We start from the raw sequence: 22475 nt of genomic DNA on the forward strand, positions 1-22475 counted from the left end.
TCCATAGAAAGCAAAAATACAATAAAATATCACACGTTAAAAACTTCCCTGAACAGGGCTGCCTTAAGATGTCTTCTGAATGTCAGGTAGTTGTTTATCGCTTTGACATCTGCTGGAAGGGCGTTCCACAGGGCGAGCGCCACTACCGAGAAGGCCCTCTGCCTGGTTCCCTGTAGCTTTACTTCTCGCAATGAGGGAACCGCCAGAAGGCCCTCGGCGCTGGACCTCAGCGTCCGGGCAGAATGATGGGGGTGGAGACGCTCCTTCAGGTATACTGGACCGAGGCCGTTTAGGGCTTTAAAGGTCAGCACCAAAACTTTGAATTGTGCTCGGAAACGTACTGGGAGCCAATGTAGGTCTTTCAAGACCAGTGTTATATGGTCTCGGCGGCCGCCCCCAGTCACCAGTCTAGCTGCCGCATTCTGGATTAGTTGTAGTTTCCGAGTCACCTTCAAAGGTAGCCCCACGTAGAGTGCATTGCAGTAGTCCAAGCGGGAGATAACCAGAGCATGCACCACTCTGGCGAGACAGTCCGCAGGCAGATAGGGTCTCAGCCTACGTACCAGATGGAGCTGGTAAACAGCTGCCCTGGACACAGATTTGACCTGTGCCTCCATGGACAGCTGTGAGTCCAAAATGACTCCCAGGCTGCGCACCTGGTCCTTCAGGGGCACAGTTACCCCATTCAGGACCAGGGAATCCTCCACACCTGCCCGCCTCCTGTCCCCCAAAAACAGCACTTCTGTCTTGTCAGGATTCAACCTCAATCTGTTAGCCGCCATCCATCCTCCAACCGCCTCCAGACACTCACACAGGACCTTCACCGCCTTCACTGGTTCTGATTTAAAAGAGAGGTAGAGCTGGGTATCATCCGCATACTGATGAACACCCAGCCCAAACCTCCTGATGATCTCTCCCAGCGGCTGCATGTAAATGTTGAAAAGCATGGGGGAGAGGACAGAACCCTGAGGCACCCCACAAGTGAGAGCCCAGGGGTCTGAACACTCATCCCCCCCCACCACTCTCTGAACACGGCCCAGGAGGAAGGAGCGGAACCACTGTATGACAGTGCCCCTAGCTCCCAGCCCCTCAAGACGGTCCATCTTATGGAGGCATCTTATAGATGGAAAAATACGGTACATAATATCTTCTGTGGATTAAAAGTCATTTTAGTATATAATATTCCTGTGGTAAATTCTCTTTGGCCAGAGTATGTCATTGTTCAGAGCCTAGAATGCAGATGATGATTTTCGGATTGGCATGGGGAAAATGCTTTTAGGAGAGAATGTGCTTAGAGCAGGCTGTTACTGAAAAACAAATAAATAATGTAGAGGAAATGGCTAGGTGAATTGAAAAGTTTCCCTTTGTAGTACTTCAAAGTTAGTAATTAGAGTTTGAGATTGAAATGACTGTGTGTGAGCACACACACCTCATAAAATCCACACTGGACTTCTAGCAAAGCCTGAGGCACAGCTTCACTTGTGGCCTCCAGTCAAGATTTTAACATTGCAAACTTGCATGAAGTTTTGTCTCTGTTTTTTCAACCATCATGGTTCCTGGATTAGAGCAAAAATAATAAAGTACACACACACACATACACACGTGTGTGTGTACTTTATTATTCATGCAAACTTATGCAAACTTTATTATTCATGCAAACTTCATGCAAAACTGTGTGTGTGTGTGTGTGTGTGTGTGTGTGTGTGTGTGTGTGTGTGTTCTAAGGTAAAGGACCCCTGGACAGTTAAGTCCAGTCAAAGGCGACTATGGGGTGCGGCGCTCATTTTGCTTTCAGGCCAAGGGGCCAGCATTTGTCCACAGACAGCTTTTCAGGTCATGTGGCCAGCATGACTAAACTGCTTCTGGTACCACGGGACACCGTGACGAGTGCCAGAGTGCACAGAAATACCGTTTACCTTCCCGCCGTAGCGGTACCTATTTACCTACTTTCACTGGCATGCTTTCAAACTGCTAGGTTGGCAGGAGCTGGGACAGAGCAACGGGAGCTCACTCTGTTGTAGGGATTCGAACCTCCGACTTTCCGATCGGCAAGGACAAGAGCCTCAGTGGTTTAGACCACAGCTCCACCTGCGTCATCTACCCAACATGTTAGAACTGCTTCTGTGAAATTATATATATTAATATTCTTATTTGTTTAAAGGAGCTGAAACTATTGTCCAGACTTCAGTATAAAGACTCATATGATTTGAGGGCGGTGGTTGTATGTGAACTGTTGTCGGCGTTGTAGTACTTAGGTCATGGGAAGGCACTTACAGCTCAACTAGTCTAACCATATGTTAGCAGAAGAGAGCAAACTCTCAGTTGCTGGGCCTGGACAATACATTGAATGAGGAGTGCAAGCTTCATTTGAATTAGATGACCTGTAGATCTGAAATTTGTTGTGCACGTATCTACTATATCTGCGCACACAAAAACCACACCCATGTGCGTGTATATAGTCCAAGGCACATGAATATTCTCTGCTTCGTGAATGAGGGATTACTATACTTCAAATTATTAAATTAGATCCTAACATAAGGGTTTGAATTTGGAACACATAGACCAAAGCTCTCTTTTTACGAGAAAAGATTTGATGATGCTGGAGAAACAAATTGGGCACATTTACTTGCTAATGTATCAGCCACTTTGACACAGGTGATGGCTCAAATAGTTTCCATTGCAGCAGATGTTGGTAACTATTTTTGTCAAGAACATAGCAAAGCTTAATTGCAAATACACTGAAATGTTTAAAACATGAATCTGTAAAGCCTGTAAAACCACTCCTGAGGTTAAAATACATGGACCTATGTAAATGCCTCTGGAGCTTCTGTAATAGACAAAGTGTCTCAGCCTGGAAACTCGGCATTATTTATTCTTGTTCCTTATTAATGTCTTATCTGCCTTGCATTTTCATTGGGCTGAAGCAAAAAACAGATGATACACATATATTATCAGGCTGCCTAGTACTGCTTACTTGTTTTAATTAAATTTTTGGATACACTTTGGCTTTTTAATTAAATCCTCAGTGTTGGGGAGGCATGTTAGTGTAGATAAATGCTCCATGCAGAGACTTCTAGAGGTATAAATACTACTCCAGGAAAATGTTCTATGTCCACATTGTAAGAGATGAGTCCAGAACTGAGGCTCAGTGAGGTAGCTCAGGGTAAGCTCTGGTAGTGTAGCTGTGTAACAAAATTCACAGCTATTTTGAATTGAGATAAGGAGCAAGGGCCTTTCATGAAACTTTTCATCACTGTAAAAAAGAATGTCCAATTTTCAGTCATTTTGATGGCATTGCTAGGAGAGAGGTGCAAAAGTGTTTGAGTCACCCCTGATTGAAGTAGATGAGGATAGGAAACATTTCCCTTACCCTAAATGAGCTTCATTTGCCCTTAGTGACATTGCCATGGAGCCAAATCTGATTGACTGTGTAGTGCAATGATTTCATTGCATCCAGAACGTGACCCCTGATTGGCCAGGGTAACTTGAGGAAGCATAACAGATAGAACACAGTTGACTTAAATAAGCATCTGTGGCTGTGAATAACTGCAGAGAAATATGGTTATGGTGTCTCTGAACTCTCAAAAGAGAAGCAGGGAACATCCAGTCCAGGCCTACATCTACTCAGAGATCCAGGTATGCTGAGCTGCTTCCAGAATTATTAATATAAGGTCTGCCTTGTAAGTAGAGGCTGATTGTCATTTCACAATTAGTGGTGTCATTGTTTTTGTGGAAAGTTGCAGTATACTCCCCCCCCCTTATCCATATCTAGTATAGCCAGAAGAGGGCATGTATTTGAACTCTTTGATATATCCTAGTTCAGGTATTGTTCATACTGTATTGTTTTGGTTATCAGTTGTATATCTTTATTCCTCCTGTCTCATATATGTTGTTTTATATTGCTGCGTTTGTTTATTTATTTATTTATTTATTTATTTATTTATTTATTTATTTCATAAAATGTATACACCGCTTGATTGTAAAAAACAAAACAAAACACCTCAGAGTTGTTTGCAAAGAAATATAACAATAAAATCAAGAGAAATCGGACCCAGAAATTGCTCTATGATGAAGGGTCTAACAATATTTCAGACAAATGAAATACGACTCAGCTCCACAAGGATTAAACCATAGTAAGAAAGGCACCATAGGCAAATTAGTTTCTTTATTGAATTTATCAAGTATGTACTGAGATTGAGGTGATGTTCTGGGTTTTGTCACACAATTAGAGCAGCGCCTCATAGTTCTAATGATATTAAGCATCTCATGCTTTGGTGGCCAGTTCTGTTTTGGAATACCAAGTTTTTTGGTGTGATCATTTCTAATTATTCAATTCCTGGTAGCAGATTTCTTTTTTCTAAGTTAAGCATTCATTCTTCATTCACACTATTCACAGTTGATTCATTTTTTATCGAGGGCATTGAAAACGGATAAACTTTGAGAAAACTAAAGGCAGTTTATAAAGAAAGGGTATAGAACTTAGAAGTTTGACTGGCTGCATTAAAGGCCTCTTATAAAGAGGAAGAACATAAGGAGTAGATTGCACTACTTGACATAATGAAGAAAGTACATAAGCACATACATCATAAAATGCTTAGCGAAAGCTAGCAACTAGGGCTTAATGGGGGAATACATGCTTTGCAATGGAAAAAGATCCTAGGTTCAATTCCTAGAATTACCAGTTACGGGTCAGAAAGGCTCCTGTCTGAGAAATAATTTATTAAGGTTTATTATTTCATATTCTGCTTAGTATGAAAAATCTCTTAAGAGAACGCAATAAGTTTTTTAAAAAAATCTCTATCACAACCAAAAATACAAATCAGCCAATAAAAATATCAATAGAAACATTCAGTAAATTATCAGTAAGACATTTTATATTGCGTCTCTGGGTTATTTGTGGGACATAGGAATTCGTTCACCCCCCCAAAAAAATAGTCCAATCCCCCCCCCCAAGGTCTGAGGGACAGTGGACCAGCCCCCTGCTGAAAAAGCTTGCTGACCCCTGATCTAAAGCATGAGCAGGTAGACCAAGGGAAATATTTCAGGCATCTCTTTCAGTATAATTTTCCTGTTGTGCCTGCAGTTCATTTATGATTTCCTTGGTAGCTCCTCATAGGTATGCAGTTGAAAAGAAAATGCTTTTTTGTTTTTGATTTTTTTTAAACACACACACACCACACACACACACACATACACATGAACACACTTGTGTGGGTTTTGTTTTTTCAAAAAACAAAGCTTGTGGAATAAACACGTTCACCAAAATACTTGAATACTTGTTGTGCAACCCGTGGAGCAACACTATATGAATATCACAGGGAGGAAGTGAAATGCCTTGGGACCTGCTGATTCAATCTAAGGCAGATTGTTTTTAATATGAGAAACTATAACTCCAGCACAAATGAGTTAACACTTCCCTCTGGCATTTCATTTCAACAGGCGAATGCCACTATGTTGGCAAAATCTCATACTTTATTATTTGCCTCGAAATTCATTAAAAAATACATTTGAATAAAAGTGTATATGAAATTATACACATGGGTGATTTACATGTTGGAAAACATGACCTTTTGAATTTCAAGACTACAATTAATATTTTGGGTAAGCTATGCAAACTAGACTTGCATCATTACCGTCAGATCCTTCTTGAAAAATTCATGTTTCACTTCAATTCCAAAGTAACATTTCCTACAGAGTATTTCTCTTTTAGGAGCATTCTGGCATTCTTAACAGATAGCTTGATGGTAGAACCAGCCCACTCAGTTCCAATTAAGGCATTTCAGATGAAGCTGTATTGTCATTCGTCCGGCTTGTCTCAATTCTCCTACATTATTGGCTGTAGGAGGAAGATGGGCATTGGTTTGTCTGTTGCATTACTAAAAGTGGGTTGAAAGTATTGATTTGAAATGCTGGCTTTGGAGTGAGGGTAGAATTGGACAGAGCACACAGTGTTCTAAGGACACAGAAGAAAGCAGTAATTACGGTTTGTGCAAGGACGGAGCTGTCTAAAAGCAGCAAAATAAATTTATCTCAAGTTTAGATTCTGAACTGTTGTGAGAGCTCTATTAAACTGGACTGTAACATAGCTTCTCATGGAACATGTATGTGGATCTGGGTTGGCATCACTTGTCATGTTTAGTGCTCAAATAACCCAATGTTCTACAGTGGAAGCTTTGCTGAGAGTTGTTTCTAATGAAAATTCAGTGGTCCTACTGTTAAGTGATGATGATGATGATGATGATTTATACCCCACCCATCTGCCTGGGTTTCCCCAGCCACTCTGGGCGGCTTCCAACAAAAGATTAAAAATACATTAAAACGTCAGTCATTAAAAACTTCCCTAAACAAGGCTGGCTTCAGATGCCTTCTAAGAGTCAGATAGTTGTTTATTTCCTTGACATCTGATGGGAGGGTGTTCCATAGGGTAGGCACCATTACCGAGAAGGCCCTCTGCTAGTTCCCTCTAACGTGGCTTCTCACAGTGAGGGAACTGGCAGAAGGCCCTCGGCGCTGGACCTCAGTGTCCGGGTTGAACGATGGGGGTGGAGTTGCTTAAACTGGTTAATTGTTGAAGAAACTTCCAAGACTGATTGAATAGATTTGTGTAAATACTGTTTGCTGTGGGAGTTTTTAATTGCTTCCTTATCATTTAATTCCTTATCATTTAATGCCTTCCTTATCACCTTGGAAGGTGGCACACTCTCCTTCACCTGGGAGTTTTAAGCAGAGGTTGGGGTGGCCATCTATCAGGGATTATTTAGCTGTGATTCCTGCACTGCAAGGGGTTAGACTAGATGAGCCTTGTGGGTCCCTCCTAACTCTAGAATTCTATGATTGCATTCATTGATTCTCAAACTGTTGAGTCACCAAACTGACACAGACAATTTATAACACTAAAATGCTTTTTAAATAAATTAGCTTGGAACTTTGAATTTGGAACAGCCACACTTCATCATAATCATCACAATTTTGTTGTAGATAATGTGGTCTTGGAAACTGATAAGTCAGTATCTCTTGTACAAGACCCCTTGACCTGAGACTTCCTCTGTGATCCCATGAATGGTGCTTCCTGAGTCAGTTTTGTAAAGCAAAGTCAAGCTTCTTGATCTTCCTTTATGAGGCTGCTGTTCTGTGGAAGAAAGAAAGCATGCCAGCCATTCCCAGCTCAGATTTAATTACTTGAATCATAACAATGAGAAATATTCTCCGCCTGCAGTTGCTTTGCACCATGCCACAGGCATGGTGGGAAAAAGGTTAAGCCCCTTAATACATTTGTGTGTCTGTGACAATTGCACCTTGGGCAATGGGTCAGTAGACACAATATCAGTCAGGATTTTGTTTTGCTGTTGAGCTATAAACAGCTAATACTTCCTAGAAAGCTATTGTCTGTAACTTTTACAAGTGCCATGAGCTTACAAATGAGCTTTCGGCCTTTGCCAAACAGCTTTCCATGTCTCTAAATGTCACGTGTGTAAACAGCCAGATTTGTGCCTGCTAGTAATTCAACCATGTGGTAAGAGCTCAAGTATACCTGAAGGAGCGTCTCTACCCCCATCGTTCAGCCCAAACACTGAGATCCAGTACCAAGGGCCTTCTGGTGGTTCCTTCACTGCTTAGAAGTGAAACTACAGGGAACCAGGCAGAGGGCCTTCTCAGTAGTAGCGCCCACCCTGTAGAACACCCTCCCATCAGATGTCAAGGAAATAAGTCACTGTGCAACCTTTAGAAGACATCTGAAGGCAGGCCTGTATAGGGAAGCTTTTTAATGTGTAATGCTTTATATATACGTTGGAAGCAGCTCAGAGTGGCTGGGGCGACCCAGTCAAATGGGTGGGGTACAAATAATAAAATTATTATTATAAGTGGTAAGACAGTTGTAAGCAACTCCTCACATGATTCAAAATTAATCAGACCAAAATAACCCCTCATTTGGGAGGCACTTAAATTGGCTTCTTTTAAATTTTGGCTCAGATGTTTGAAGGTGCTTATGATAACCAGCTGCCATGGCTGCCAGGAGAGGTCTGAATAGCTGGGTTGAACGGAAGGAGTTTTTTAAAAGGAGGAGGAGGAGGAGCAGGAGGAGGAGGAGAAGAAGAAAAAGAAGAAGAAGAAGAAGAAGAAGAAGAAGAAGAAGAAGAAGAAATAGCTCAGTTAAACACTCATGACCAGTTCTACAAAAGTTGTTGGTGCAAAGTGTTACATTTTTCTACTGCAGAGTGGACAGTTGTTCTATTCAGATTGTAAATTACTGCCGGAAACAGTCACTTTCTATGAACTCTATATCCTCACGTGTCATGGGAATATGCTATGAGGAATAAAAGAATTAAAACTTTTATGAATCCATACTCTACCCACAGAGATTCTTCATATGATTTTCTGCTATACACTGTTTTTGCCTCTTCCCAATAGGCCAGTGTTTCAACACTGGCTCTGATTGGATTATTCAGGCCCTCTTAATAATGCATTGCCCACGGCAGCGGCTGCCCCTTGTCTCTCTGCATGAGTTACCAAACTTGTCTGGTCCTTTTCAAAAGAGGAGACATGTGCACAAACACAAGGGATTGTTTCTGTGAAGGCAGATAATTCTTATTCTAAACATAAACCTTGTGAATGATGGCAGGAGAGTGCACTTTCATTTCTAATCCAGAAAATAAATTATCAGAAATTCGGAGAAACACTGACATACCATTGCATGAATGGTCGTTAATCAGAATGGCTGTCATTTGCCTTAATGTTTGCGCATATCTCTGTTTAAATGACGGATGCTTACAAATTTCTCCCCACCTGAATATCTTGATGTTGACGCTTCAAATTGCCTAGTCTTATTTGTGGAGCAGGATCAAAGCCTGAGGATGCCGATATTCTTTCCTTCTCCTGTCTGGACGATGTAGATACCACCACACTTGCAGCTTGCCAAAGTTTTAATTTCATTTTGTTCATTCGGATCATTTCCCCCTTTTCTTCCTTTCGGATATACACAAATGCTTGTACAAGTTGATAAAACATGGTGCAAAAGGGAATCTGGATGAGCTTGTCTGAAACATGCTGTACTGTTTCACTGATCACTTGTGTGCATCAGTTATGAAAGGGGGAAGAACAAATGGAAAGAAAAAAAACTGCTGCAAACTGCTGATTGCAGAAAATTCCTCCATGCTTAAAAAGGAAGGAACAGAATTCCAGAATGAGCAAACCCAAAGAATACATATATCCTCTGTTTCCATCTCTTGAGGCTGTGAGTGCCATTTCTTATGTAGCCAAGCAACTCCACTCACACAGGAGGGTGATATGAGGAATGGAAAAAAAGACTGAAATATGAAAAAATCCTTAGCGGAGGGGAATCCTAAGGGGGAATTGCAAAAACAGCCCAAAGTCAACTGGGTACCCAGTGGCCACCAACTGCCTGCTGTTAGTGGAGGGATGGAAAATAGTGGGTGAGAAGGAATGGAATCTTGAACATAGACTCCACACTGCAGCATTTTGCTGCAGCTCCCACATCCAAGAATGCCAGTGTTCTTGGATATGCGCCTCTGTTCTGGGATTTTGAAGGTATGCAAAGACTTCTGTGTTCCAAGAATGCTGCACTGAAGCATACATTCCTGAACAATACATCACAGTGGCACAAAACTATTGCAGTGCCTTCAGTTTTGAAAGTTTCTAGGTATTTTTAGGTGAAGCATTAGCCTTTGTCGATTAGAATTTCAAATCAGTAGGAAGTGTAAAATTTCATGAGAGAGGTGAAGGTGACAAGAACTTGAGTGGAATTCTGTACAGGAATAACTGTGTCATTATTAAGGTTAGTTTTGAAGTGGCTCCAAATGAGTTATCTGTAAAGAAACAAATGTTTTATTTAAATTTGAATTGTGACATGAGCTGCAGATTATGGGTGATTTGAACTCTTGTGCCCTTTCACTCAGAAATAAAGTTGACAACCAGCAACGTTTGCATGAAGCCAGGGCTAAATTTAAAATGTCAAGTGTCCTGATTTTAGATGAGATTATTGGCGCTGCTCCCAAGCCCATAAAATCCAGGAATATTTCCTTTAAATGTTGCCACTGCAGTCACTGAATACTTATGGGAGTCTGTGTTCCAAATTAATTGTGTGTGTAGTAAAAACCCTTGTATTAATTTTTGGAAATTTAAAGATTTTCCTGCCCTAAGCCTGTGTTTAAGGGGGGTGTTTCTTTCACTTTAGGCAGTGAACCAGGAATTACTCTAGCACTTCTCACAAACAGTTTTATTGTAATCATAGTCTAATTACAGATAGTTACATTATTTTTAAAAATGTACAGCTTACCCTTCCTTCAGTGTTGCTATTCTCATGCTGCAACATTCCTACGTGGAGATTTTTGTGTGGAGAAACAGTCATGTGAGGCACTCACTTGCAGTGTGACATGGCGAAGCCCATATTCAAATTCACTATCACAGTGACAACTGGCCACCAGTAGGCTTGTGAACAGCAGCTAGAGGGCACTATTTGGATCCGGAAAAACTCCCCTACTCACACTGGTCTCACAATTTACCCAAATGGCTGCCTTTGGGGGCGGGGGGAGAAGATATCAGTAGAACTGACCATGAACTCCCACATTTTGTCTAGCTTGGTTTACTAGCCCGGCTATGGTTGCCATGCTCTAGTAATCTTCAAGTCAAGACTACAACAATGCATTAAATGTGGGACAGCCTTTGAAGACTTCTCAGAAACACAGTTGCTACGTTACTGATTGAGGTCCAACAACTACATTGGTACCCAAAGGGCTGTGTTCTCTCACATAAATCTCACATAGTCCAATCATCTAGTTTTCTATGTGGGTGTTGCAATCTGAAGTGGGTACAGTTCAACTCAAGCACAGATTTATCTCCTTAGTAAAAAAAACTAGATCTAGTGTAGAAGGCAGAATGGAGCTTCCTTATGATGTGATCAGTCATAATTTATGTGTGTGAACAGTGGACTTGAATGCAAAAGGCACACAAAAATGTTGTATGTAAACAATATTCATTCTCGTTTCGGTTGTATAATTTTACGGATGGTTCTAAGGCATATATGGCAGTTTGAATATCACTTCAGAGAAGTCCTGCTCTCTGAGGCTCATTTCCTAAATTAGAAAAATGAACAGTTTTATATCCTAGTTTCTCACTTCTGATAACAGAGACCCCCGTGACTCTTTGTAAAGGTTTAATGGCAGGCTGTGTCGGAGTATGAATAGCATTCCTTCCCATCCTGTCCCTGCACAAATCACTGTTCTTCAGAGGTCCTCTGTCAGAAGTGAGTCAGGGCCAAACTACATGAGATGCCATTAGCCATTTCATGGATGACATAAATTGAAGGTTCAGAGGTCCCAGTCTGGGCCGATACCCTGACAGGGAGGGGGCTTTAACCCTTGCCCCATGCTGCAGTCCCAGACTGGGGCAGGAATCCCACACCTGCTGCTTGCTTTAGGACACAAAGTTCCCATTAGAGCAAACAGGTACAAATAATAGGCACAGTGAGGCTGATCTAGGCAAAGCACGATAAAGCCTCTCTAAGTTCTACGTCAGGATCCCAGTCTAGATCAGCCTTCCCCATGCCTGCAATTTATAAAATTGCCAGATGTGCAAATGCAATCGTGTCAGTTTAGCCCCAACAGAAGCTGACTGGAAAGCTAAAGCAATGAATTGTGTGGAGATGCAACAGACAGCTATCTCCAGGTGTGAGCTCACAGGAGGATTTGACTGTTAATTAATTAATTTATTTGTGTGGAGCCCAGTTTGAACTGGTATACAGTTTGTGAACTGCAACCCTAGATGTTGCGATCTTGTTGCTCTATAGAATTCTGTGTTTTAATGCTGTGTTCTCATCTTTCTCCTTCCCCCACTTCTGTCCTTGCAGGTTACGTGTTCTGTATGTTGCATCGCCTGCCTGAACAGCACGATTGCACATTTGACCACATGGGACGTGGGCGTGAAGAAGCCATTATGAAAATGGTGAAACTGGACCGGAAAGTGGGGCGGTCGTGCCAGCGCATTGGCGAGGGCTGCTCCTGAGTTGCAAGACTCTCTACAACCAAATGCCGTTCTCTTAGTTCACTAATGTTAGCCTTATTTAGGACAAAGTCAGCCAGACACCTTGTACTGGGCAAGTTTCAGACTACAGCCAATCAATTTCCTTTCTTTAGCCAACCATCCTGGTACTGTAGTTTAGGGGTTAATGGTGATTGACACTGATTTCTGGCTGGTTGTTAAGGTGCCTACTAGCCACCATATTAAAAACGAAAAACAAAAACAAAAACCATGAAGAAATATTTTTGAGCATGGCTAGTGGATTTTCTAAAGGCTTCTATTATTGCAGGAGTCAAGCTCTTAAAAAAGAAAAGAAAAAAAAGCCTTATGCTGGTAAGCTTCCAGCAGCTGAGTAGAAACTGATGTAAAAGACTGCAATGTGCACACCTGTCTGGAAGAAAGTACCCTTAATAGCCTGGTTTTCTTATCCTCACTTCTAGCTAACCTTGAAGGGGTGAAACTCTGCTTAGAGCTGGCAGTGTAGCTGCTGAACCTAGAAGACCTAACTGGTTGCTCATTCCATCTTCACGTGTGTCTTCTGAGGTTAGGCAGCGTCACCAGCATCAGGGAATCTCTCTGGGTGGGAACATCTTCCGGGAAGTCAAAAAGAAGGGGACAGATTCTTACGACAACTTTTTTTATCAAACACATTACAGGGAAACTGTTTCTTCACTTAGGTGGAGGATGGTGATGATATTGCTTTAAAGTTAGCGCCATTCCTGGAACAAGCAGTAAGCGGTGTGCAATTTTCTACGCAGCATCGACAACATTTCTGAAGCAGTGTGTTTGGATTCCACATGCCAACCATTGTGACTGTTTTCCCATCGGCCAAAACCCGATTGGCTCTTGTTTGCCTTTTGCTAAGTGCAGGTATCTGTTAATTGATCAAATAAGGCTAATTTCACAGCACAGTAGCCATGGCCGGATCCTACAGACTGACTTTCTGTAGTTAGACTTATATTGAGGGGGTAAAGGACATTTTGTAGCAAACAGAATTCAGTAACAATATTGGGGGAACAACCAGGAAAATCACCCCGTATTGAATTGAGTTTGTATGCCTCACTTCCAGTGGTGTTAAGGAGATAATCAAACGGGCTGTTCCAGCCTTGTGACTATGCAGCTCTCAGTGAAGGCCTCTGCCCATCACCTGTGGCAAAGCAAATGATGATGAAATGCATTGCTTAGAATTGGGACTCTCCAGATTTGTTCTTTAATGCTCCAGTTCTGTATTGTGGTCTGTCTTATCTCATTGAGCCAAACTGTACCATCCTTAGCGTGCAGTGGTGAGAAAATGGCAGCGTCTGTTTGCCTCCAGCTACTGGCAAAGATTATTTAATGGTGGTGGCCCTATGTGGAGTCTTTGCTCCCCAAACTGGTTTTAAACGCTCCACTAGCAATTTGGAATTAGGTATATAGTTGGGAATGGGAGGGAGGGCTGTTGGAGGAAGGGGGAGGTTGTGTTGTCTTATGCTTTCACAAAAAGGTTAAATTTAAGGCACCCGAAGAGTGAATTACCCTGATGTCACTCTTAAAAAAAAGCTTTGTGGGGTATAGTAGTTTAGATGAGGCACCGACTATTCCATTTGTGTTGAAGGTAAATTGCTGGTTTACAGGCTGAATTGTATTTACTCTGGTCCCCACTCAGGCCAGTGATGGAGACTGGGCCTGCATTGCAACAGTGCAAATTGTAATGAAGTAAATCTGAGATATTCCAACATTCTAAAGTTCAATATGGAGAAGCCATTCTGTGTTGTACTCAAGGCTTTGAAATCGGCAATGGAATTTCCAGCTGCATTCTCTGTTTCCTAAGGAAGTATTCCCTTTCCATCGGCATGAGGGGGAAATCGAGACAATTTTCTTTGCATTTGCCATGAAGAGTTTTTTAAAAAAACCATGGACTTCAGCTGCTGCCGCGCTATGCACTTTCTTCCCTTCTAAAATCCTAGCATAGCATTTGATGGACATTCTGATTGATACACAAGACTTTTGCAGATTAATAACGAAGATGCTATTTTTCCCTTGTTAACCCTTTCTTTAGCCCTGTTACAAGTGCACAGTTGGTTTCAAGGTGGCTCTCGAGCAAACACTACTCAAAGTTCATGTGGATTATGGACAATGTTCACTTAAAAAAAAAAAGTGTGGGGGTTGTTCCTTTGCAGTATCTGTTCTGTGAAGTTTGTTAAACGTAAAGAAAGCTTCAGTTCTTGTATCTTTAAAGAAAATCTTATTTAACCCTTTTTTGTGTTCTAGATTTACTTACACATGTAGCCTAGAGCTCAGTTTTAGTTTAACATTGTGAAAATATTAAAAGGATTGTAATTCTTTTTCCTCCTGCTTAAAAGAAACAAAACCATTAAACAGATCAGATTAAACTTTGAATTCCTCTCTGAGTTTTGCAATAGGTATTGCTGCTTATCAGTGCAATCCCCATTTATGGCTTGATAATTTTTTCAAAGTGATTGCATGGGGTGTAGAGGTGGGGAAGAGGTGACAGGGGTCTCATTGCTATTCCACATGCTTCAAGACCAATCATTTTCATCTGCTGTATTGGGGCATCCACTTCAGATTGACAAACATGGAACACAAAATTAGATATTTAACTCTTTTCTATAAGAATATTATTCTTCCCATAAGAATAAATGATGCTGAATCAGGTAACCAGTTTTCACTTGGGCATTTTGCACTCTGTAAAAAGTAATCTTAAGAGTGTCAAGCACTCCTAAAATTAGTTAGTTCCAGGAGCCAAAAACATGCTGAGTTATCTACGCACTGCCATCACTGCTTTGGCATAAAAAGCCATTGGGTCTTCTGTAGCAGATGTTCTTCTATTCATTTTAACAGTTTCTTCACCTGCAATTTCAGCCCATGCCCGGAATCCAGCTTTCGTGGTTATTAAATGAATGTGTGACTGAATTGCACAAAAATAAGTCCTTGACTATCGGAGATCTAAAAATGTGCAGTTATTTGAATGAAAGTGCAATTTGTTGGACAGGAGTGCAGACTCTGGTACTACCCAACTTAATTCCTTTGATTTCTTATTTAAATTTTGAAATGTTCCCTTTAAAAGGAGGCACATACATCTTTACTCTTACACAGAGGTGTGTATCTGTAGCTTTTACCATTTAGAAAAAGTACAGTCTGAGGGTTTTCATGGATTTATTAGTTGAATTCCACAGAGGAAATCAAAATTTTCAGAAGAATCCTGCATATTCCACTAATTTCATTCTTCCTTTCCTTTTCCATATCTGTTCTTTGTTTTGAAAACTTTGGTTTTAGTTCTTTGATATGTGTACCAAAACACTACATATCAAAACATGTAACTTCTGAGGTTAGGCAGTTAACTAAAACTTGGCTATTTCTGCCAGTGTGCTGTGTTCCACTAAAGCAGATTTAAATGGATGTTCATCAGGCTTGAGGCCCTTTGGTCCATGTGCTGAAATACACCAATTTGAAATTCCCCCAACATATTTTAAAGTCATTTTTCTAGACTTTGCTGGTCTCAATAAGAAGTATGCCTTTTTTAAAAAATGGTTTGATTTCTGTTACAGGAAACACACACACATTCAAGGTATGCACTTGTCATGCAAAGTGGAAAGGGAGCTAATCCTAGATATAGCATTTATTTATTTAAAAACAGCTTCAGTTTCGTAAGATGTTAAGGTTGTTAGCTAATATGTGGTAACCATAGCCTTTTGAAAACCCTTATATATCTTTGTAGTGCCTCGCCAGTGTCTGCCTACCTTCATGAAGGTTTCCCTGCTCATATTTTCATCAAATAATTTGTACAGCTATACAAATGAACTACAATTGCACATGTTTGAGTTATTTCTGTCTTTTGTGGTTAGGATTCTCCCTCCTGAAATGGCTGGAGAAGGTTGCATTTTGCAAACAATTTTGCTTTCGGTACAACTGAAATTTAGGATGGATAAGGACAAATTACTTCCCAGGGTGCATTGACTTTTGGAGGTGTCACGTATTGACAATCAAGCTGAACCTAAGTTGATATCAATTCATCTACAGGAATCTTAACAATTTTTGAGTTTTCATTGTTGGTCCAAGAAGCATTGGCTGCAGAGTTCATGGACTAAACCCCTATAGATAAATCAATGTGCCATAGCTTGCAAATATTTATTTCACATTTGATGCAAAACTGTCCAGATCTACCATTAACTACCATATACGGTGGTACCTCGGGTTAAGAACTTAATTTGTTCTAGAGGTCCGTTCTAAACCTGAAACTGTTCTTAACCTGAGGTACCACTTTAGCTAATGGGGCCTCCCACCGTGGCGGCAGCAAGGTTCTTAACCCCAGGTACTATTTCTGGGTTGGCGGAGTCTGTAACCTGAAGTATCTGTAACCTGAGGTACCACTGTATATAATCTAAGAAGAAGTTCTGGTTTATTAACTTTGTCTCGCCAGTACTGGGTTAACTACTCTGAGAGATAATTTTGTAGAGCATTGCACCTATTCTGACAGAGCATTTTTATAATTGTTGGAAAATAATGAGTAAGGAAGCTATTCTGTTTCAGGGTTTTCCATGTAAACCACCTGCTTGACTGTCATTTTACCTGTGTCAAAGCCTGATTTGTAAACTTAATGCAGGGCAGTGTGTAGAGCACCTGCCCATAAGATAATTTCCCAAGGCACTTGTTTCATTAAATGCATTTGCAGTATGTGGTGGCCCACATGCACATCATTAGCATGGCAACAGGGCATCTTTCCAGGTTGCGTGTCACTGGCATGCTAAAATTATACACCAGGGGCAGTGAAACTGGACCCTCCAGGTGTTGCTGGACTCCATCTGCCCCAACCATTATTGCCAATAGTCAGGGGTGATGTGAGATGTAGTCTACCAACATGTGAAGACCCACAGTTTCTCCATTCTGTTTTACACGCATGGCCTGATGCATGTTGTAAGTGCTGTACCCACAACTCATTTCCACCTTAAGCCCTGTTTGTGGCTTAAGCTCCCTATAGGCATCTGGTTGGTCATTGTATGAACAGAACGCTGGACTAGATAGGCCTTGGCCTTATCCAGCAGAACGCTTCTTATGTTCTTTAGCTGGGCCTTAATCTTCTGTATGTCCACATCTTGAAAGAACTGTAGCCTAAGTACTCCCATTGCTAAACTTGTACCTCCTGCTCTGTGAAACTGCTGTACTTTACTTTGTTGTCCAACTAGAAGACATAACATCCGTCACTAAGAAACCAGGACAAAAGACGTGGATGCGCAATTTACATCACTGAACCTACTCTGAATCATGAAAATCAATGTTTTATGACTGTCTACAAGACCAAGTGCAGCAATGGTGTACAGCATTGAGCTAAGCAGTCTTCAGTGTTCGACTTTGGAGGGGGGGAATTGCCTAAGTCTAAAGTGTCATTTAAATACAAATGAAATCAGAACAAAATGCTTGAACCAAAACAGATGTTGTGTTTTGTATTGAATGGGAATTAAATTTTGCTGAATAGTTTCCCGGTTTTGATACTACTATTTCCTACTCCAGAATGTTATTGCTATATATTGCAAGGAAGGCATCACTTTGACAGATCATACACCTAATTCAAAGCAATGTAATCCTTGAAGAAAGTCGTGTGCTTTGTGGTGGGAGTTTTCTCTATGCATTCAGTAGAACAAAAGAATTTTTCAGATGCACTGAGAAGGTAGCTCTCATTCCTTGATGTAAACTGAATTGGATGTCAAGATTGCATACTTACAGCAGGGCTTTATGCATGCAGAAAATAAATCATTGCAGACTTGTGGCGGGAGGTGTGCGCATCAGACCCCCATAATGCGAAGGAGGAAGCCAAATGCCGCAAACAAGCTGCTGCAGTCCTTTGGGCTTTTAGAAGTTCAGCAACCCTCTTCTCACTTTCAGCAGAATTTAGTGTCCAGTCTTTTTAGCATCTGTAAAATAGATGTGCTTCCTCTACGCATCTGCCTACACTAGTGAAATTTCCAAGTCTCCTTTGCTTAGCCTGAACCTATGTATGTTTATTCAAGTGTCCCACTGTATTCAGTGGGATATACCATGAAGTAGTGGTCAGTTCCAAAGTGCAGGAGCTTGCAATGGCTTTCCCCAAGAAAAATCCAAAAATGTAGGCAGATGCAATGATCCATATGGCTTGCATTACACAGAGAGAGAGAGAACTTTATATACACACACATAGTTTGTGTATATGCACACATACATGGCATAAAAGCCAATTTATTAGGATCAGTGTGGTTGTAACCCTATGAATAGTTTCCACCATTGAACTGGGTGGTGCTTGCTTCTGACAGGTTCAGCTTTAGAACACACTGATCTTAAACAAAAGACCTTCAGCCGGCTGAAATGCAACCTTTGTGATTTAACTGAATTAGAAACCAAGGCTTGAAGTGTTGCTGTTTAAACTGCTAGCAGGAAGTACGAACTCCCTAAAATAAACAGTCTTCGATGTATTGTTTTCTTCATTGTTTACTGCCAGTGATTACCTGCCACAAGCAAACTTGAAAGCCTTGTTAGCACTTTATTCGCTTGCCAGAGCAAGGACTCCTCAATTAGCCTGGTTCTCTGGCTGATGATGCCATTGATCCTTCTGGGGGGCAAGAAGCCCTGGAGCTGTGCTCTCCTGTTTTCTCCCTCCACTACACCTCTGCTAGTGATTTTAGCTTTTATCCAACTAAGGCCCTATCCGCACTATGCATTTAAAGCACCATCATACCACTTTAAAAAGCCAAGACTTCCCTGAAAGAATCCTGATCAAAATTAAAGGGTGCTGAGGGTTGTTAGGAAACTTCTAGTCCCCTATTATCGAGAGTTTCCTGGGAAAGGGGATTGGCTTCATGCCGCTCTGGGCATTGTAGCTCTGAGGGGTATAGAAGTTTCCTAACAACTCTGAGCACTTTTAACAAACCACAGTGACCAAAATTCTTTGGGGAAAGCCATGACTGTTAAAAGTGGTATGATACTGTTTCAACGGTGTAGTGTAGATGGTTCTTAAGTTATATTCAGAGTAGACCTGTTGAAATTAATAGAGTGAATTTAGTCGTGGCCATTATTTTAAACAGGTCTACATAGAACTAACCTGGGCTACTACATTTCAGTATTGCATCTTTAAACCTTGCTGCCCTGCACTGAATTATGTCAGTTTAATCTGTGTAGAACACAACAAGAAGTTTCTCATATTTGTAAACCACTTTGAAATTTTATTACAATTAAATAGTATATGGAATAAATGAATAATCATACCTGATTTTCTGCCTTTCTCTCCTGCTCTGTGTTGTCCCCCCAGTTAAGTTAGAGGCAAACCAAGCCCAGAGACACTAGGTTGTGTGTGTGCGATGCATATTTGACATACAGATAGCTACAAGTTCTTCATCGCTGTCTTAACTTTTATAGTTTTTGTTAGAAGTTGTGTTTGTTAAATGTGTGTGTGCGGCGGGGGGCTATTCTTGGTTTTGTCTACTGTACTCTGTGCATCAGTTTGAACAAAATGTGAAAACAATGTTTTAAAAGTGTGTAAATAAAAAAACATCATTTTCAATGCTGTTTTTACATAGTAGCATGGTAGATGCTGAAACTGTATGCCTATAATTTATAAAACAGGAGTGTGATCATACCACACCTGCGGATTTGTCCTGTGTTTTTAAACATGCAGGTTGTGAGAAAATCCACAGTGGAGACATTTAGATGCAATACTAATTAGGTAAGTTTCAGTTAATTGGAACACTGCCCTTTGTAACCATGTTCAAACAGACCTGAAAGCTCATTTGTGTGTTCTGTTTTACTTTGGATTTCTTTCTCTCTCCCCCCTTTTAATATATTTTTTATTTTTTGCTCCTGGCTTTCTATTGACATTGCTTCAGGGCCTGTAAAATTAAACTGTTTCAAAGGGGATTTTTTTCCCCTGTGCCTTTGTTAGGCAAAGAGATGTTTGTTTTCTTGTAAATCAAAGGCCTGGGGGAAGCAGAACTACCATGCTGTTTGGGAGTAAAACAAACACAAATTGCATTATGTTTGCACATTTGCGCACACACATCACCCCAGAAGCATCTCACTGAAGCTCTGAGTGGAAGCCAGCCTACCCTGGAATCACATTGCCCCCATCTGTCTCTTTCTTGTTCTCTATCCATGGCTTCTCTATCCTCCGGTGGCTGCCGTGCGCAAGAAGGTTATTTCATTGCCATTCACCCCAAAAATGGTTCTTCTCTTCCCATTTTGTATGTGTTTGGGCTGCGCTTGTGCCTATAATGCAAAATCTGCCTTTCAGCAGTTGGATAGATGCTACCAGTGGGAAACATTTTCAGTTACCTACAGTATGAACAATCAAGAGAAAGTAGCTCAGCCATGCCTGGTCTGCACAAAGGAGCAGATAGGGGTAAACTTATTGGACAGCATCACTTCAGAAGATGGGCAGCAATGAGAGGAGCTACCCTAGAACCTTTCTCCGATGTCTCATTTTCTTTTTAAATCAAGGTGCTTTTTTAAAGTGAGTGTTCAGTCATGGGCAGTCTGGAACAACTAAGTGCTAATCATGCCACTTACCATATTTTTCGTTCTATAAGACGCACCCAACCATAAGATGCACCTAGTTTTTAGAGGAAGAAAACAGGAAAAAAAATATTCTGAATCAAATGTTGTACTAAACTATTTAATAAACATAGGGGCGATGGGAGTTGTAGTTCAACAACATCTGGAGACCCACAGGTTGAGAAAGGCTGAATTATGAGAGGTGGGGCTTACCTGCCCCCCCCCCCAATATTTTATTCAAGTTGGAAGAGGGGGGGAGGAAGAGAGAGGGAGAGCTCACATTTGTGTGTGCCTGTGGCATGTAAGCGGTTCTGCTTGCTCTACAGTCAGCTGGGACAAGGGGCGGAAGGGGCTGCCGTCCGTCCCTCCCGCCTTGCTGTAAAGCAAGGATGTAAGCGACTCTCCCTTTGCTTGCTTTAAAGCTAGCCACGGAGGAGGGAAGGAAGGGGAGCCATGACTCCCGTCCGTCCCTCCGTGGCATTCGCTTCATAAGATGCACAGACATTTCCCCTTTTTAGGAAGAAAAAAGTGCATCTTATGGAGCGAAAAATACGATAATTTGCTGTTTGTATCCAGGCTCATCCCTTGTGCAAGAGAGAGACACTCCTCTATTTCTGGACTGCTAGCTTTTATGGAGGCAGTAAATCTGTGTCAGGGCTTTGCTACTTCAGATCGGGGGGGGGGGTGTCACATGACTGAATTATCTGTATCTTGTGGCACACAGAAAATGATGCTGGGGACTGGGGGGGAATCTAACCTATCCTTCATTACATACTAGTTTTCTGTCTGGAATTACTGTTTGATAAGGAGGGAGGATTCAGTCGGAAGATTCCCCACCTGAAATGGTTGAGGCCTACTATCTCTGTGAGACCAAGGCCTCTTATCACCTAAAACAGGGTTTCCCAAACTTGGGTCTCCAGCTGTTGGACTACAATTCCCATCATCCCTAGCTAGCAGGACCAGCGGTCAGGGATGGTGGGAATTGTGGTCCAAATGCAGCTGCAGACCCAAGTTTGGGAAACTCTGGCCTAAAAGAATCTGGCCTGGTGTCATTCCCTGTCTACTCTGCTCAGGCCTGGTCATGTTTTGAAGAGCGATACCCTGCCCTGTCCTCTGCCACCCCAAATCCAAATTACTGATCAATTTTTATTATACTAGAGCCGTGAAAATATAATCTAGATGAGAAATTTGTAGAAATCAGCATTTTAGATAAGTGTATTTTAAATACAACTTTTCTACTTTTGCTCACTTGACTATACTAGGGAGGCAATAAGAAGTTTAGGTAGGAAATCTTGAAATGTAGCCATGGCTGACAACAATTACCACAAAAGCTACAATTGGAGTTTTGCTGCTCTTGGACCATGGAAGTGAAAGGTCATCCAAGTAAGATAACATGTCCTGTAGCAATTTCAGATAATTAGGCTACCATCCTGATCCCACCTACCTGGGAGTAAGACCCATTCAATGCAATTGGAGTTTCTTCCTAGTAGACATGGTTAGGATTGTACTGTTACTCCAGCTTTCACACTTCTTGTCTACTTTGCTCCTCAGGGTGGCTGTGGGAGAGATGTAAGTGTACAAGTATTAAATCCTGCCTCTAAACATCTTTTTATAAGCGGTTTGTCAAAACTTTGTCACACTGAATTTTTCTATCCTTTGACTAGGAAAACGGATAGTAGCCCAATATATTTGACACGGCATTTTGCTGGTGGTGCAATCCAAACCGAGCAGGTAGACATTTGAGCAGGAAATTAAAACACAAATCATCATTACCTCAACTCTGGTTAGATCAAATGTATTATATGTATTCCTTTTTTTAAAAGACTCAGTTAAAATATGGTGACCTTGGACAGCTAATGAGGATAATTGGAAACCACTTATTGAATAGTTGTGGATTCTGAACTCTATGCGTTTACTGGCCAGCCTGC

At 41.3% G+C, this 22475-nt stretch overlaps 1 protein-coding gene across 1 annotated transcript in view; it reads left to right on the forward strand.

The window, feature by feature from the left end:
* Positions 1-14412, forward strand: part of ZFAND3 (zinc finger AN1-type containing 3) — a 146394-nt gene extending 131982 nt beyond the window's left edge. Inside the window, exon 7 of the mRNA XM_081854227.1 lies at positions 11864-14412. Coding sequence (XP_081710353.1) covers positions 11864-12018 — 155 coding nt within the window. The 3' untranslated portion in view covers positions 12019-14412. The remainder of the gene's footprint in view (positions 1-11863) is intronic.
* The last annotated feature ends 8063 nt before the right edge of the window (positions 14413-22475 follow it).

This window comes from Podarcis erhardii (genome assembly GCF_964252035.2).
Source record: "Podarcis erhardii genome assembly, chromosome: 3".
NCBI lineage: Eukaryota > Metazoa > Chordata > Lepidosauria > Squamata > Lacertidae > Podarcis > Podarcis erhardii.